Raw genomic sequence first — 19,755 nt, forward strand, 5'->3', positions numbered from 1 at the left:
TACACTATACACTACACTATCATACACTACACTATACACTACAATACACAACACTATACACTACATTACACACTACACTATACACTACAATATACACTACATTACACACTACACCATACACTACACTACTATACACTGCAATACACTACACTATACACTCTATTACACACTACACTATACACTACACTTTACACGATACTATACACTATACTACTATACAATATAATGCACTACACGATACACTACATTACACTACACTATACACTACACCAGTGGTTCTTAGACTTTTTACTGCAGCCTTGCAAACCTTGGGTTTTCAAACGTTAACAAAAATGTAGAATGTTAATACCTACATCGGGTTTGATTAAACAAAGCAAGTTGTGACTTACTTTGTTTTGCGGTTGCGATGATTTAGCTTCCAAAAAAGAAATCTGCACATGCCTCGCAACCCCCAGACAGGGCATCTCCCACTCCCAGAGGGCAAAGTTCGCAACCGGGTACCCGATACCCGTACCCTATCCGATACCCGGCTACCCGTACCCGGCCAGGTACGGGTACGGGTACCCGTTTGCGACCCTGGTGCGGCCGGGTACGGGTAGGCCGTGAGTCACTGGTGAGTCACCGTTTGTCACTCATTTCCCAACGTCTTGACTCTTCTCACAATTCAAGTTCCTAGAATCAACCCACCCGCGCCTGCAACATGGCTTCATCCCAGAGGTCGCAATCGGGTACCCGTACCGTACCCGTACCCGGCCGGGTATCGGGTAGGGCGGCGACGCCGTTCCGTACACTGCTGCGGGGTCACGTGAGGCCCCTCTCGAGATGCTCACGCGGCTTCAGCGCCCGGCGCGGGACGACTCCAAATCCCTCGCTCGCCCCCCACGTGACCACGCACCGCTCGCCCCCCACGTGACCACGCACCACTCGCCCCCCACGTGACCACGCACCGCTCGCCCTCCACGTGACCACGCACCGCTCGCCCCCCACGTGACCACGCACCACTCGCCCCCCACGTGACCACGCACCGCTCGCCCCCCACGTGACCACGCACCGCTCGCCCCCCACGTGACCACGCACCACTCGCCCCCCACGTGACCACGCACCGCTCGCCCCCCACGTGACCACGCACCGCTCACCCCCACGTGACCACGCACCGCTCGCCCCCCACGTGACCACGCACCGCTCACCCCCCACGTGACCACGCACCGCTCGCCCTCCACGTGACCACGCACCGCTCGCCCCCCACGTGACCACGCACCACTCGCCCCCCACGTGACCACGCACCGCTCGCCCTCCACGTGACCACGCACCGCTCGCCCCCCACGTGACCACGCACCGCTCGCCCTCCACGTGACCACGCACCGCTCGCCCCCCACGTGACCACGCACCGCTCACCCCCACGTGACCACGCACCGCTCACCCCCCACGTGACCGCGCACCGCTCAAGCCCTTAAGCCGCAGCGCTAAGTCGCGACTGGATGGAGCGGCGCTTGTGAGCTAATCACCCCCAAAGAGAAGAAATAATCACCGTGACCACACACGCGCACGCACGCATGCAAAAGACAAAGATCCCCCGTGTAGCCTTGACAGACTGTTTGGGGAAAGTGCTGTTAGCGAGCACCTATGAAGGCCGGCACGGCACACGAGGGGTGGGTGGCCAGCACCACGCCCGGCCGCCTTTGTCTCCCCAGTGGCGATGTTTACACACCGCACCAGGTAACTCATTTGAGGCTGAGTCGACCTAGGGGAGGCCCAGGTACCGGTTCAGATCATCGTCACCGGTGTTGGCCGTGAGTGGGAATCGAACCAGGGTCGCCGGGTTCGTAGCGCAGCGTAGCGCTAACCGCTACACCACCGCTCCCCGCAACACACAGACACACACGCACAGTCACACAGACACACACACACAGACACCCAGACACACACGCACAGACACACACGCACAGTCACACAGACACACACGCACAGACACACAGACACACACGCACAGACACACAGACACACACGCACAGTCACGCAGACACACACGCACAGACACACAGACACACACAGACACAACACACACAGTCACACACGCACAGTCACACAGTCACACAGACACACACGCACAGACGCATAGACACACACACAGACACCGGCGACGATCATCTCAATCATGATCCCCGGGACCTCCCCTAGGTCTACTCAGCCTCGAATGAGTACATGGCGCTGCGCGTATAGCATCGCCGCTGTGGGAGACAGCAGAAGGCGCGGCCGAGGCCCCCCTCGTGTGCCTTTGTACCGGCGGCCTTCGTAGGTGGCTGCTGCTGCTGCTGCTGCTTCTCGCGAACGGAACTTCTGCCCCCAACATTCGCTGCGCACATTCTTAGGTTTTTTCGGTAAAGTCACGTAGGTAAAAAATTTAAATTAATAAAAGTAAAATAAAAATAAAATAAAATTCACGACGTTTCGGAGGCAACACAAGCTTCCGTGCTGTGACGGTTCCACCTGAAGACGGAAGCTTGTGTTGCCTCCGAAACGTCGTGATTTTTATTTTATTTTTATTTAACTTTTATTAATTAAATTTTTTTACCTACGTGACTTTACCGAAAAAAACCTAAGAATATGAATCATTGCAGTCACGAAAGCTTCAAATCTAGAATTTGCTGCGCAGGCTACAAGGGATACCTTTGTGTCCCAGCGCCCGGCTGAGAGAGCGAGTGAGCACAGGCACCCACGGTTCTTAACGCTCTCGACAAATCCCCCACGACGCTCAGAAGACGAAGCCACACGGAATGCAAAATTCCCTCTCCTTAATCCTCGCGGAGCGCGCGACCTCGCTAAACGAGACGGAACGGAACGAAGCTGGGTCGCCTTTAGCTCCACAAAGTTTCGTTAACCCTCGTACCCCCCCTCCTCCCCCAGGCCCGGACACGGGCACACGGGAGGCACAGAGGACGACAGGAGCGCGCGCGTGGAACTCGTCCGTCTCGTCGACCGGGAGGCACCGCTCCGAGTTTAGCGACAGACAACAGGTTGAGCTCTTCCCTGGGGCAGTCGACATCACTCACTGGGTCCGCCACGTCGCCTTGCAATCGCGTTTGAATTCACCCGCACGCTCCCACGCTCACTCTCTCGCTTGCCCGCTCGCTCGCTCGCCCACTCACTCGCTGGCTTCACCCGCTCACTCGCCCACTCACTCGCCCACTCACTCACCCGCTCACTCGCCCGCTCACTCGCTCGCTCACTCGCCCACTCACTCGCTGGCTTCACCCGCTCACTCGCCCGCTCACTCGCCCGCTCGCTCGCTCACTCACTCAACCCCACCCACGCACCGACTTTTCCAACTCACTCGCTCACTCAATCGCCCGCTCACTCACTTCAGCCACTCACTTGTCCACTCAGTCATCCGCTCACTTAAGACTCACTAGCTAACTAACTCGCTCGCCCACTTATTCGCCCAACCAGTCACCCACCCACCCACTCACATGCCAACGAATTTCCACTCGCTCGCTTTGTTTTAAATTACCGTTGTCTTTGTGTGCGATGCTCCAATTAATATTCCACAGCTTTGTGCTCCGATTTCTCTTGGCTCTGTTGCTCCACTCGAGTCGACTGCCTCCATCACGTTGGGTGATCCAGGAGGGTCGCGATGGCTAGGAGATGTTAACTACCTCGCCTGATATACAGGAGGTCGTGGGTTCCATCCCGACCCTGACGCCTACTGCTGTATATTTGGAGTTTGCGTGTCTCTCTCTATCTCATCATCACGGTGGCTAGGAGATGTTAACTACCTCGCCTGGTATACAGGAGGTCGTGGGTTCCATCCCGACCCTGACACCTGCTGCTGTATATTTGGAGTTTGCGTGTCTTTCTCTCTCTCATCATCATCACGGTGGCTAGGAGATGTTAACTACCTCGCCTGGTATACAGGAGGTCGTGGGTTCCATCCCGACCCTGACACCTGCTGCTGTATATTTGGAGTTTGCGTCTCTCTCTCTCTCATTATCATCATCACGGTGGCTAGGAGATGTTAACTACCTCGCCTGGTGCACAGGAGGTCGTGGGTTCCATCCCGAGCCTGACGCCTGCTGTATATTTGGAGTTTGCGTGTCTCTCTCTCTCATTATCATCATCACGGTGGCTAGGAGATGTTAACTACCTCGCCTGGTATACAGGAGGTCGTGGGTTCCATCCCGACCCTGACACCTGCTGCTGTATATTTGGAGTTTGCGTCTCTCTCTCTCTCATTATCATCATCACGGTGGCTAGGAGATGTTAACTACCTCGCCTGGTGCACAGGAGGTCGTGGGTTCCATCCCGAGCCTGACGCCTGCTGTATATTTGGAGTTTGCGTGTCTCTCTCTCTCTCATCATCATCACGGTGGCTAGGAGATGTTAACTACCTCGCCTGGTATACAGGAGGTCGTAGGTTCGATCCCGACCCTGACGCCTGCTGTTGTATATTTGGAGTTTGCGTGTCTCTCTCTCATCATCATCATCACCACGGTGGCTAGGAGATGTTAACTACCTCGCCTGGTATACAGGAGGTCGTGGGTTCGATCCCGACCCTGACGTCTGCTGCTGTATATTTGGAGTTTTCGTGTCTCTCTCTCCCCGTGTTCGCGTGGATTTTTCTCCGGGTCCTCCGGTTTCCCCCCCCCCCCCCTCCACGTGCAGAATCAACTTCGCGAGGTTCAGAGTTACTTGGATGCTGCTATCAATTTTCACGCGACAATGATGATAATGATGGTGGTGGTGGTGGTGGTAAGCCACCACTTCGGTTGAGCGATCATTTGCTAAAGCCAGGAGGTCGCGTCTGACAAAAAATGATCGCAACGTCGCAGCTCAAAGGGGCCCTTAAGCCGAGTAAAATAAAATCAAGTTTCGACTTAAAACTTTCGTGAGTGCAGGAATTCATATTCTATGGTTCTTTCGGTAAAGTGACGTAGATAGAAAAAATAACATTAAAATAATAAAAATAATAAAAATAAAGTGAGCAAAAATATCACGACCTTTCGATCACAAGACAAGCGGTCGACCGCTTGTTCAACTTTATTTCTATTATTTTATTGTAATTTTTTCTCGCTACGTGACTTTACCGAAAGGACCATGGGATATGAAATGAAGTGTAGTTTCAGTGGAGGTCACTCGGCCTTGCGAATGAGAATCCTCCTACATCGTGTCCTCTCGATCGCGTCGCACTCTGACCGCACAGAATCAACCCTCGAGCAAGTCCCATCGGTTCAGGCTTCAAGAACATTCTCCGTAATGATCAGAACGATAATACAACTATATTCTTGGTTCTTTCGGTAAAGTCACGTAGAAGGAAAATAATAAAATAAGAAAAATATAAAACAATAAAAATTATATATTTATATTATTTTGTTATTTCCCTTCTACGTGACTTTACCGAAAGAACCAAGAATATGAATCCCTGCAGTCACGAAAGCTTTAAATCGATAATAAAACTTTCATGTTATTAAAAAAAACTTTCATTTTACTTGTTGATGTGGAAGGGCCAAATCCCATGAAGGCGACTGGCTACGCACATCGCGAAAGAACAACAGACAAACAACAACAACAAACAACAAATAACATAAACAACAACTACACACAACAACCAACGGCAAACAACAAAAAACAATCATCAACAAAACAAACAGGAAACGAACTCAAACAAGATAACAACGAAAAACGACCCGTCAAGGAGCTATAAACCATCACGTCAACTCCGACCATCATCTTGGCAGCAGCAGCAGTGGCATCAGCTGCTGCTGCTGCTGCTGCTGGCTAAACCGTCGAACAACTGCGGCGGTGCTGGTCACTGCGTCGTTGCGCGACCGTCTGGAACGCTCTCTTCCTTACCCGGTGTTAGGAACCTACCGGGAGCTGTGGTGTACTTTTAAATCGTCGTCGTCGTCCAGATTGACGAACTCGTTTCTTTAGAAGTGCTCGCTGTTGTTGTTGTTGTGGTGTTTAGTTTGTTGTGCTCTCCCCCGCTTGCACCTCTGTTTAGCGCGGCTGGCGATGTACGGCGCGAAAGAAGTTCGACGGAAAAAATAGACGCGTACGAGAAATAGTTGTTGCTGGCAGTGGTGGTGGTGTTTTTACGGGGGATCTTTGTCTGTATCTGTGGTGGTGGTGGTGGCTATATGGGGGATCTTTGTCTTTATCTGTGGTGGTGGTGGTGATGGCTATATGGAGGATCTTTGTCTTTATCTGTGGTGTTGGTGGTGGTGGCTATATGGGGGATCTTTGTCTTTATCTGTGGTGTTGGTGGTGGTGGCTATATGGGGGATCTGTGTCTTTATCCGTGGTGGTGGTGGTGGTGTCTTTACGGGGGATCTTTGTCTTTATCTGTGGTGGTGGCTATATGGCGGATCTTTGTCTTTAGCTTTGGTGGTGGTGGCTATATGGGGGATCTTTGTCTTTAGCTTTGGTGGTGGTGGTAGTTTTCCAATCGACCAACCCAAGATGTTCGATCACTCGCCTTCACCCAGCGCCATCCGTCACATCGAACAAACCGTGACAGAACCCAAAAACTAAACAACAACAACAACAGCAACAACAGCAACAGCAGCAGGCACACGGCTAACATATCACGGCCGCTCTCCATCTTCCTCCAGACGCTGCGAAGGGTCCGAATCGCTCGCGAGGAGCCCGCGGCGAGACAGCCGAGACGGACACGTGGCCTTGAAGAGCCTCGGGGAGACGGATCTCGCGAGTCGCAAGACGGACGGCGGCATCCGCGGTGAGGCGAGCGGGGAGCTGAGAATGCGGGCGATGCCACCACCGTTACCATCGCCACAACCAGAACCACCACCACAGCCACCACCACCACCACCGCCACCACCGGCACTGGCACCACCACCGCCACAGCCACCGCCATCGCCACCGCCACCACCACCCCCACCCTCACCACCACCACCACCGCCACCATCGCCACCGCAACCACCACCACCACCATCGCCACCGCCGCTGCCACCGCCACCACCGCCACCACCACCGCCACCACCACCCTCACCACCACTGCAACCACCACCGCAACCACCACCACCCTCACCACCACCACCATCACCACCACCGCCGCCACCACCACCGCCACTACCACCCTCACCACCACGACCACCGCAACCACCACCACCACCTCCTGCTCTCCCTACAAGAGGGCAAAACAAAGACAGTGATTCGTGGGAGTTGTTTTATGTTTTGGGGGCCCCCAACACAGTGGTGGTGGTGGTTAAATGGTAGTGGTGGATAAATGGTGGTGGTGGATAAATGGTAGTGGTGGTGGTGGTGGTGGATAAATGGTGGTGATGGTGGTGGTTAAATGGTGGTCGTGGTTAAATGGTGGTGGTGGTGGATAAATGGTGGTTGGTGGTGGATAAATGGTGGTGGTGGTTAAATGGTGGTGGTGGTGGTGGTGGATAAATTATGGTGGTGGTTAAATACAAACATTATAGTATCGTCTATAGGAGGTTTTCTTATTATTGCGTTAGATTCCCTGCACCGGCTTACCAGCCTCACACAAAACGCCAGTTTGAAATCCTCTCGTTAACCCAACAAAGCGGTGAAGGCGTCTTGCCCCAGCCAACATCCTTGACATGCCTGCAACCCACGTGTCACCCACAAGGGCCCCCCCCCCCCCCCTAAAATCTGGCGATGTTGATCTTCCCGCATGCGCAGGTCGATGCTTCGGTCTGTGGGTGACGCTCTACCGCGAGGCATCCGCAGATCTCTATGAGTCTGCGAACACTTTTTGTTCTTAAAGACGCGTCTTTGGAGCATCTTTGTACACGCGCTTTCACTTGTTAAACTTTCAGTTCATTGAGTCAATTGATTCTTGAAATGAAGTTGTAATATAATTGTGTCCCTGCTGAGTGTCTGCTGCTGCTGTGTCCTGTACAGCGCTTTGAAATCCTTGATCAAAAGAGCGAAATTATGAATGGAATTTTATTATCATTAACATTCTCTTTGGTTTATTCGGTAAAGTCACGTAGGTAAAAAAAATGAAAAAACTAAATTAAATCACGACGTTTCGGGCGCAACACAAGCGTCCTTCTTCAGGTGGGGACAACGTAGCGAAAGCACGAACGCTTAAGCGTTAATTTATTTGTTTAAATTTTTAATTAATGTTATATTTTTTACCTACGTGACTTTACCGAAAAATCCCAAAAAGTATGGATCCTTGCAGTCACGAAAACTTCAAATCTAGAATCATTAACATTGTTATTAAATATAAATTTCACATAATCGAGGCGGTTTTTTTTTCCTGGGTGAGATCGCGTAAATATATAAATGTGTCGTTAAACCCGCCACCACCCGACACAGCCACTGAGCAAAGTTTGTCACGTGAAACAAAACGTGCAAGGTGCAATGATTGCCTAGGAGGCCCTTGTGGTGGAGAACCACTGCCGGCCAACATTAACATCAGCTGCCCTGCCCACGCTGCTGACACGCTTGGGCTACATTAACATCAGCTGCCCCACCCATGCTGCTGACACACTTGGGCTACATTAACAGCTGCCCTGCCCATGCTGCTGACACACTTGGGCTACATTAACATAAGCTGCCCCACCCATGCTGCTGACACACTTGGGCTACATTAACATCAGCTGCCCCTCCCATGCTGCTGACACACTTGGGCCACATTAACATCAGCTGCCCCTCCCACGCTGCTGACACACGTGGGCTACATTAACATCAGCTGCCCCGCTCATGCTGCTGACACACTTGGGCTACATTAACATCAGCTGCCCCGCTCATGCTGCTGACACACTTGGGCTACATTAACATCATCTGCCCCACCCACGCTGCTGACACACGTGGGCTACATTAACATCAGCTGCCCCGCTCATGCTGCTGACACACTTGGGCTACATTAACATCATCTGCCCCACCCACGCTGCTGACACACGTGGGCTACATTAACATCAGCTGCCCCGCTCATGCTGCTGACACACTTGGGCTACATTAACATCATCTGCCCCACCCACGCTGCTGACACACGTGGGCTACATTAACATCAGCTGCCCCGCTCATGCTGCTGACACACTTGGGCCACATTAACATCAGCTGCCCTGCCACGCTGCTGACACACGTGGGCTACATCAACATCAGCTGCCCCTCCCATGCTGCTGACACACTTGGGCTACATTAACATCAGCTGCCCCGCTCACGCTGCTGACACACGTGGGCTACATCAACATCAGCTGCCCCTCCCATGCTGCTGACACACTTGGGCTACATTAACATCAGCTGCCCCGCTCACGCTGCTGACACACTTGGGCTACATTAACATCAGCTGCCCCTCCCATGCTGCTGACACACTTGTGCTACATTACATCAGCTGCCCTCTGCCATGCTGCTGACAACACTTGGGCTACATTAACATCAGCTGCCCCTGCCATGCTGCTGACACACTTGGGCTACATTAACTCAGCTGCCCCTGCCCATGCTGCTGACACACGTGGGCTACATTAACATCAGCTGCCCCTGCCCATGCTGCTGACACACTTGGGCTACATTAACATCAGCTGCCCCTGCCCATGCTGCTGACACACTTGGGCTACATTAACATCAGCTGCCCCTGCCCATGCTGCTGACACACGTGGGGCTACATTAACATCAGCTGCCCCTGCCCATGCTGCTGACACACGTGGGCTACATTAACATCAGCTGCCCCTCCCACGCTGCTGACACACTTGGGCTACATTAACATCAGCTGCCCCTCCCATGCTGCTGACACACGTGGGCTACATTAACATCAGCTGCCCCTGCCCATGCTGCTGACACACTTGGGCTACATTAACATCAGCTGCCCCTGCCCATGCTGCTGACACACGTGGGCTACATTAACATCAGCTGCCCCGCCCATGCTGCTGACACACTTGGGCTACATTAACATCAGCTGCCCCTGCCCATGCTGCTGACACACATGGGCAACATTAACATCAGCTGCCCTGCCCATGCTGCTGACACACTTGGGCTACATTAACATCAGCTGCCCTGCCCATGCCGCTGACACACGTGGGCTACATTAACATCAGCTGCCCCGCTCATGCTGTTGACACACGTGGGCGATTTAACACGTGTGAGGCTTTCGCAACCAATATTATTCATAATCAACGTTTTTGGGATTTAGATCGCGTTGTTTATAAATGTGTCGTAACCCTCCACCACCCGACACGGCCAATCAGCAAAAAAGTGTCACGTTGACAAAAGACAAATAGTTCACTGCTTTAGCCCACCGGTGTGTTGAAGCGTGAAACCACAACGTTTACATTTTTTGAGTAGTACGACGTTTCGCTGGTAATTGCATCCAGCATCATCGGGCAATTTGCCAGAATGGCGTGACACTTTTTTACTGATTGGCCGTGTCGGGTGGTGGAGGGATACGACACATTTAAAAATAACGCGATCTAAACCCAAAAACGTTGATTATGAACACTTGGGCGACATTAACATCAGCTGCCCCACCCATGCTGCTGACACACGTGGGCCACATTAACATCAGCTGCCCCACCCATGCTGCTGACACACGTGGGCCACATTAACATCAGCTGCCCCGCCCATGATTCTGACACACGTGGGCCACATTAACATCAGCTGCCCCGCCCATGCTGCTGACACACGTGGGCCACATTAACATCAGCTGCCCCTCCCATGCTGCTGACACACGTGGGCCACATTAACATCAGCTGCCCCGCTCATGATGCTGACACACTTGGGCTACATCAACATCAGCTGCCCCTCCCATGCTGCTGACACACGTGGGCGACATTAACATCAGCTGCCCCACCCATGATTCTGACACACGTGGGCTACGCCCATCTCTAAACCTTTATAAACAGTTTGCCTTTAGAGGCTAACCCCCCACCCCTTTTTTCCTGATGATGACTACTTGCGTTGCGATCGAAACGTCGTGGTTTTTGTTTTCATTTTATTTATATTATTCTTTAATTTGTATTCACTTTCTTTTTTATTATTATTAAATCCTTTATATTAAGTTCACTTGCTTGCTTGCGCGCTTACGACCGTGCAAATATTTCGGTCGTTTTTTAACCCACTTCCCGTGATCCAATCGAGCTGACATTTTGCACACAGACTCGTTGTGCGTGACAATTTATTTTCGTGGAAAATTTTTTTCAAAATTTTCCACTTTTTAGGAAAAAAAATGCATATTTAATTTAAAATACCAATGTGATAAAAATGAAACTCTTACTCAAGAAAAACAGAAATGAATAATAAAATAAAACCGACGCCACGCATATAAAGGATTTATAGTGAAAAACTTTGCTTTTACGAGTTAATTTTTTTTTCTATCTACGTGACTTTACCGAAAGAACCAACGAATATGAATTCCTGCAGTCACGAAAGTTTTAAGTCGAAATTGATCGGAGCGTGTTTTTGTTTGCATGTTCACCACGAGTACGTGTGGTTAACACAGGCGACATGACTCCTTGCAAAAGGATTCTGTTTTGTGTTTGAACCTATTGTTATTGTTACAATAAAACAGAATGTGTTAAAAATTCATTTTTTCAAGGCATCGTCAAGTCTGCATTCATAGATACCGCATCAGATGTCACGAGCCATCACTCCATCTTAACGATGACCAAAACCACCACCGCCGCCGCCTCCGCCGTGATGCTCTCTGTGCGGCTCTCCTCCGGCAGAGGAGGCGTCGCGGCCGCGGAAAAGAAAACCGACGGTCGGAGAAGGATGCAGCGGCGCTCCTCCTACTGCTGCCTGCGGTGGTCGGGGTGGTGGTCGTGGTGGTGCGTCACGCTCACCGCTCTGCTGTCCCACTCGCCCCACGTGCCTCCCGTCAGCTGCGGTGAGGCAACGGAGCGGGCAGCCACACTGCGTCCGGACAGACAATTGAGCGGATGATAAATACTCTTTAGGTTTTCTTCGGGAAAATCACGTGGGTAAAAATAAAAAAACATAAAAATAAAAAAAATACAAATAAATTATAAAAATAAATAACTAAATGGTAGAAATAATGGATTTCTTATTTTATTTATATTATAATTTCTAACAGTAACTAATGTACTTTTATCATTTATTTATGTATTTCCCTACGTGACTTTACCGAAAAAACCCTAAGAGTATGAATCCTTGCAATCAGGAAAGCTTCAAATCTAGAATGGATGATACATCTTAAGCGATATCTTTAATCTGCTGCTATGAATCTGTACGAAATTACAACTACCTCGCCGGCTATGCAGGAGGTTCGTGGGTTCGATCGGGACCATTGGCTGACACCTGCTGTACAGGATGCTTTCTGACCAACACCACCTGGCCGGTGAATTAAGACATGTACATCGGGCCCTCAGGATGAACGGATACTCTGATCGCACTATCCGCCAAGCTGTTTCTCCCACCATACAGAAACAGCCACATGAAACTCCGACCAAAACTATCACGTTGCCATACATAGCAGGCGTGACTAAAAAGATCTCCAAAATTCTAAACAAACATAAGATCCAAGTCCGATTCAGTACAGTGCATAAAATCCGTGATTTGATTCCATCTGTGAAGGATGTCGTTCCTGACTTACAGTATCCTGGAGTCTACAAATTGAGTTGCATTTGTGGTGATTGCTACATTGGAGAAACGAAACGTCATGTTTCTGATCGTGTCCGCGAGCACAAGTCAGATCTGAAACACGGCAGAACTGATTCTTCGGCCGTTGCCGATCATTGCTACAACTCGGTGGGCTCTCATGAAATTGTATTTTCCGAGACCAAGGTTCTCTGCAAACCTCCTGGCTCCCATCAAATGTTTGTACACGAAGCCATACAAATATACAAACACAGACATAATTTCAACCGTGATGACGGTTACAAACTGAGTAATCATTGGAAAGATGTGATTAACCATGCAAAAAAGATTTAACTACACTTGTTTGCCAATCTTATTTGACAGACAACCATCACAGTTTTACCATGCCTAGTGGTGGTCTCCCTGTTACAGGTTGAGTCACAAACCGCACCTCTCCATAACAAAGGCTCAGCCTTTGTTATGCAGTCTATTCTTAGTCTTAAGCCTCACCTTACCATATTAATAAAAGTATGCGGCCCTTGCTCTACCACCTCCTCCAACCATTATATAAACGGAGTGGTGGCTTCTGCAATCTCTCATTTACTTGATACAGCTGTCGTGGCTGTGACGGTACCACCTGAAGACGGAAGCTTGTGTTGCCTCCGAAACGTCGTGATTTTTATTTTATTTTACTTTTTGGTGTTTTTTTACCTACGTGACTTTACCGAAAAAAACCTAAGAATATGAATCATTGCAGTCACGAAAGCTTCAAATCTAGAATCTTCAAAATAATGTTAACACTTACATGGGTCTATCGTTTTTAATTTAAAAGAACGGATAATACACGATAACAAATGTATGTTAATAGCTTCAAGAAGTCAAAGCGTCTCCACTTTCATCTTCTTGGTTCTTTCGGTAAAGTCACGTAGAAGGGAAATAATAAAATAATAAAAATAAAACATAATAAAATACGGAAAAACAGCGCTGTCTTTCCGACAGACCTGTTCTTCACCCGAGGACGGCTGCTTGCGTTGTGGCCGAAACGTCGTGAGAATTGTATTTTATTATGTTTTATTTTTATTATTTTATTATTTCCCTTCTACGTGACTTTACCGAAAGAACTAAGAAGATGAATCCCTGCAGTCACGAAAGCTTTAAATTGAAATTTAGTATCCACTTTGTTCGCAATCGTTGTCAACGCGTGCCTCGAATCTTCTCCAGGTGGTCTCCAGAGCCCGGAGGGCGACGCTTTTCTGGTGGTGTCGTTGGAAATTCTCTGAAGTGTTCAAAAGTTTTCCCTTCCAGATTTAGAATCAACAGCGTGCGTTTAAAAGTGTTTAGCTGCAATAACATTTCCACGCGATAATGATGAGCCCACTTCGCCGAGCTGTCATTTGTAACAACAAGGTCGCTTCTGAAAATGTGATATATATCGTTCAGCGGGCCTTACCTGGTAAAATAAATAATGAATAAAAAATACACAAGCGAAGCAAGGGTTAGTTACGCGAGATAGATGTGCAATCGATGTCTCCATACATCTGCGTCTCTCCAAGTAAAATATAAAAGTGTCGTTTTTTTTACTGACTTACGCAACGATTCCGGCCTTACTGCCTTCTGGCAAGCGCATAACTTCAGCTGTGAACATTCAGTACAAGCAAACTCATATCCGTCCAAACAACAACAACCGCCATTCGCCACTAAGTGGCGGTGACGTCACCACGACGCTTGTGCCAGGCCATGTGCACCTTGAGGCCACGTGAAGTGTCGAACGCCCGCTGGTAGGAGGTCACGGGGCAGACCCAGGTGCCACGGGTCGACTGACCGAGATGACCGAGATGACTGGCTGATGCACCACCTGTGCCCCCTACTGTACCAAACATAAACCGTCCAAACACGCACACACATACACCCACTCACCCACCCACTCACCCATGCCATGACCTGGGCATACGGGCTACGTGGGCCAGCCAATGCAGCCTCGCCTGTCGGAGAATATCATTATTAATGGGACCGTGTCACACACACACACAAACACTCTCTCACCCACTCATCATTCACTCACCCATTCACTCACCCACCCACTAAAGCCACTCACCCATGGCATGGCTGGGCATGCGGGCTACGTGACCCAGCCAACGCAGCCTCGCCTGCTGGTAGAGATCATTAATCGGACCGTGTCACACACACAGACACCCGATAAACCACCCACTCATCATTCACTCACCCACCCACTAAAGCCACTCACCCATGGCATGGCTGGGCATGCGGGCTACGTGACCCAGCCAACGCAGCCTCGCCTGCCGGTAGAGATCATTAATCGGGCTGTGTAACACGCACACACCCACTCACTCACCCACCCACTTACTCACCCATGTTGTGGATGGACATGCAGACTACACGACCCAGCCAACGCAGCCTCGCCTGCCGGAGAGGCTCATTAATGGGACCATGTGATACACACACACACACTCACCCACCCACCCACTCACTCACCCACCCACTCACTCACCCAACCCACTCACCCATTCACTCACTCACCCGCTCACCCGTGCCATGGGCTGGGCATGCAGGCTACGTGACCCAGCCAATGCAGCCTCGCCTGCCGGAGAGGCTCATTAATGATACACACACATACTCACCCACCCACCTATTCACTCATCCACTCACTCACCCAACCCACTCACCCATTCACTCACTCACCCGCTCACCCGTGCCATGAGCTGGGCATGCAGGCTACGTGACCCAGCCAACGCAGCCTCGCCTGCCGGAGAGGCTCATTAATGATACACACACATACTCACCCACCCACCTATTCACTCACCCACACACTCACCCAACCCACTCACCCATTCACTCACTCACCCGCTCACCCGTCTCATGGGCTGGGCATTTAGGCTACGTGACCCAGCCAATGCAGCCTCGCCTGCCGGAGAGGCTCATTAATGATACAAAGATACAAAGATCCCCCGTATAGCCTGAACAGACTGTAGGGGCAAGTGCTGTTAGCGAGCACCTATGAAGGCCGGAACGGTACACGAGGGGGTGGGTGGCCAGCACCACGCCCGACCGCCTTTGTCTCCCTAGTGGCGATGTTTACACACCGCACCAGGTACTCATTTAAGGCTGAGTCGACCTAGGGGAGGCCCAGGACCTGTTCAGATAATCGTCACTGGTGTTAGCCGTGAGCGGGAATCGAACCCGGGTCGCCAGGTTCATAGCGCAGCGCGCTAACCGCTACACCACCACATACTCACCCACCCACCTATTCACTCACCCACCCACTCACCCAACCCACTCACCCATTCACTCACTCACCCGCTCACCCGTGCCATGGGCTGGGCATGCAGGCTACGTAACCCAGCCAATGCAGCCTCGGCTGCCGGAGGAGCTGATTGGGTCGACTGTGACCAGAACTTTCAAGGATCTGAGAGCTCCTCGCACGATCGAGTCTGCGTCAAACCCAGGACCAGGGCTTAATTTGTGTGCACCAAATACGGAAAAAGGATCTAAACAAAACTATAAATTAAACTATTTTTTGTATTTTACCAGGTAAGGCCCACTGAGCTATACAGCTCTTTTTTAGAAGCGACCTGGTTATCACATATGATAACTCAACCAAGGGGCTTACCATCGTGTTGAAATTTATTGCAGCCACTTACAGTCCTCGAAACGCGCGATGTTAATTCTAAATGTGGAGGGGACCCAGAGAAAAATCAACGCGACCACGGGGAGAGAGAGAGACGCAAACTCCAAATATACAGCAGATATCGGAATTGAATCCACGACCTCCTGTATACCAGGCGAGGTAGTTAACATCTCCTAGCAACCGTGATGATGATGAGAGAGAGAGAGACGCAAACTCCAAATATACAGCAGCAGGCGTCAGGGTCGGGATCGAACCCACGACCTCCCGCATACCAGGCGAGGTAGTTAACATCTCCTAGCCACCGTGATTATGATGAGAGAGAGGCACGCAAACTCCAAATATTCAGCAGATGTCGGGATTGAATTCACGACCTCCTGTACACCAGGCGAGGTAGTTAACATCTCCTAGCCACCGTGATGATGATGAGAGAGAGGCACGCAAACTCCAAATATTCAGCAGATATCAGGATTGAATCCACGACCTCTTGTATACCAGGCGAGGTAGTTAACATCTCATCTTACCGTGTGTATCTCCCCCCCCACCCACCACATCGACATCAAATGAGATCAAAGCGGCTGCAGTGTTGATGGACGACTGCCGGGAGAGAAGCGTCGCGTTCGCGAGTCGAGGGAGAGAGAGAGAAGGAGTTGGGGGGGGGGCTGCAGTTTGTGAGGCTTAAAGTCCTGGGGGGCTCGAGAAGGGGGGGAGGGTTGGTCGAGGCATTTGGATAATTTACAATGAGGGCCCAGGGGGCGGGGGGCGGGGGGGAGGTGAATCGATCCGCGCAAGACGGAGTGTGGCAACTCAAGGATGAATTCAATCACTCTCGCTGGACAAACAACGACGACAAAATAGCGCACACCGACAGCACGAAGAGGTGAAATCGAGCGTCAGCAACAACAGCAACAACAACAACAGGAAAACACCACCACCGAAACAACAGCGGCAGCAGTCGCTAAGTGGCGGTGACGTCACCGGGGCGCCTGTGCCAGGCTAGGTGCACTTTGAGGCCGTCTCGGCGGCGAGGCGATGTCCGACGGTTTTCGCCGCACGCCTCGTCGGTGCAGCGGGTGGCCTCGGTGCCGGACTTGACATGTCACGAGTTGAAAGTGTCCCGGGGATTTGGGATGTTTTAAAGGGGGCAATTTTTGGAGCGTTTGACTTCACCTCGGTTTGCCGAGGAAGCCCCCCCCCCCACTCCCTTCCCCCCCCCCCCCACTTCCTTCCCCCCCCCACCCTTCTCCCCCCACCCTTCTGCCCCCACCCACAACCCCTCCCCCCCACTCCCCCCCCACCTCTCCCCCACACCCCTCTTCCTCCCAATACCCTTCCCCCCCACTTCTCTTCCCCCCAATCCCTTTCCCCCCTCACCCTCACCCCTGCCCCCCACCCCTCTTCCCCCCCACCCCTCCCTCCCCCCCACTCCCCCCCCACCCCTCCCTCCCCCACTCCCCCACTCCCCCCACCCCCGCGTGAGCTCCAAACGGCCCAGAAACCGCCTGAAGCCGAAGACGAGAAGCCACGGGCCCACTAGGGCCACGCGATTCGGCGCGACGATGTCCGACGTTTCGCTGCACGTGCACGCAGGAGCTTCTTCGGGCAAAAAAAAACGAATTCGCTTATCGCGAGATGAAGAAGCTGCGAGCTAACCCCCCCCCCCCTCCAACCTCCGGCCCCCACGGCCCAGGCACCGCTTTAAACCAAAGACGCGGTGGTGGCCACGTGAATCATCCACCTTGGTAGCAAGCGTCGCGTTTACGGAGTATCTAGCTACGATATGTGGACACGACGACGTGAAGCCGCTTCGTTGAGCTATCACTTGGGGCGCCACGGCGGCTAGATAGATGTTAACACCCTCGCCTGATGTACAGGAGGTCGTGGGTTCGATCCCGACCCTGACACCTGCTTCTGTATATTTTGAGTTTGCGCGTCTCTCTCTCTCTCTCATCATCATCACGGTGGCTAGGAGATGTTAACTACCTCGCCTGGTGTACAGGAGGTCGGGGTTTGATCCCGACCCTGACGCATGCTGCTGTATATTTGGAGTTTGCGTGTCTCTTTCTCTCTCATCATCATCACGGTGGCTAGGAGATGTTAACTACCTCGCCTGGTATATAGGAGGTCGTGGGTTTGATCCCGACCCTGACGCCTGCCTGCTGTATATTTTGAGTTTGCGTGTCTCTCTCTCTCATCATCATCACGGTGGCTAGGAGATGTTAACTACCTCGCCTGGTGTACAGGAGGTCGTGGGTTCGATCACGACCCTGACACCTGCTGCTGTATATTTTGAGTTTGCGTGTCTCTCTCTCTCATCATCATCACGGTGGCTAGGAGATGTTAACTACCTCGCCTGGTATGCAGGAGGTCGTGGGTACGATCCCGACCCTGACGCCTGCTACTGTGTATTTGGAGTTTGCATGTCTCTCTCTCTCTCATCATCATCACGGCGGCTAGGAGATGTTAACTACCTCGCCTGGTATACAGGAGGTCGTGGGTTCGATCCCAACCCTGACACCTGCTGCTGTATATTTTGAGTTTGCGTGTCTCTCTCTCTCATCATCATCACGGTGGCTAGGAGATGTTAACTACCTCGCCTGGTATGCAGGAGGTCGTGGGTACGATCCCGACCCTGACGCCTGCTACTGTGTATTTGGAGTTTGCATGTCTCTCTCTCTCTCATCATCATCACGGCGGCTAGGAGATGTTAACTACCTCGCCTGGTATACAGGAGGTCGTGGGTTCGATCCCAACCCTGACACCTGCTGCTGTATATTTTGAGTTTGCGTGTCTCTCTCTCTCATCATCATCACGGTGGCTAGGAGATGTTAACTACCTCGCCTGGTATGCAGGAGGTCGTGGGTACGATCCCGACCCTGACGCCTGCTACTGTGTATTTGGAGTTTGCATGTCTCTCTCTCTCTCATCATCATCACGGCGGCTAGGAGATGTTAACTACCTCGCCTGGTATACAGGAGGTCGTGGGTTCGATCCCGACCCTGACGCCTGCTGCTGTATATTTGGAGTTTTGCGGCGTCCCTCTCCGTGCGGCCGCGTGGGTTTTCTTTCTCCTCCAACATCTGTAAGCGACGCGTCTGTACGGAGTATCTGGCCGCTGTAAATTTCCACGCGACGACGATGACGACGACCGTGAGCCGCTTGGCCGAGCTATCATTTTGCGGGGGCCCCAGGTCGCTTCTGAAAAAGACCCCCAAAAAAGAGCTCCACACAGCAGCAGCACAGGCAGGTGGTGGTGGTGGTGGGCAGAGGTCGCAATCAGGTACCCGATACCCGTACCCTACCCGATACCCGGCTACCCGTACCCGGCCAGGTACGGTACCCGTTTGCGACCCTGGTGCGGCCGGGTACGGGTACGGGTAGGCCGTGAGTCACTGGTGAGTAACTGTTTGTCACTCATTTCCCAACGTCTTGTCTCTTCTCACAATTCAAGTTCCTAGAATCAACCCACCCGCGCCTGCAACATGGCTTCATCCCAGAGGTCGCAATCAGGTACCCGATACCCGTACCCTACCCGTACCCGGCCGGGTACGGGTAGGGTACGGGTACGGCCGGGTACGGGTACG

General features: G+C 51.8%; 1 protein-coding gene across 1 annotated transcript in view; it reads left to right on the forward strand.

The window, feature by feature from the left end:
* Window positions 1-2,919: 2,919 nt before the first annotated feature.
* The window catches only part of LOC133357024 (mucin-19-like), an 82,338-nt gene continuing 65,502 nt past the window's right edge, over window positions 2,920-19,755 (forward strand). The window contains exons 1-3 of the mRNA XM_061574764.1: window positions 2,920-3,014; window positions 6,609-6,733; window positions 11,658-11,818. Of these exons, the coding sequence (XP_061430748.1) occupies window positions 11,704-11,818 (115 nt within the window). The 5' untranslated portion in view covers window positions 2,920-3,014; window positions 6,609-6,733; window positions 11,658-11,703. The remainder of the gene's footprint in view (window positions 3,015-6,608; window positions 6,734-11,657; window positions 11,819-19,755) is intronic.

This window comes from Lethenteron reissneri, chromosome 56, assembly GCF_015708825.2.
Source record: "Lethenteron reissneri isolate LAM-NWPU_2019-01 chromosome 56, ASM1570882v1, whole genome shotgun sequence".
Taxonomy (NCBI): Eukaryota; Metazoa; Chordata; class Hyperoartia; order Petromyzontiformes; family Petromyzontidae; genus Lethenteron; species Lethenteron reissneri.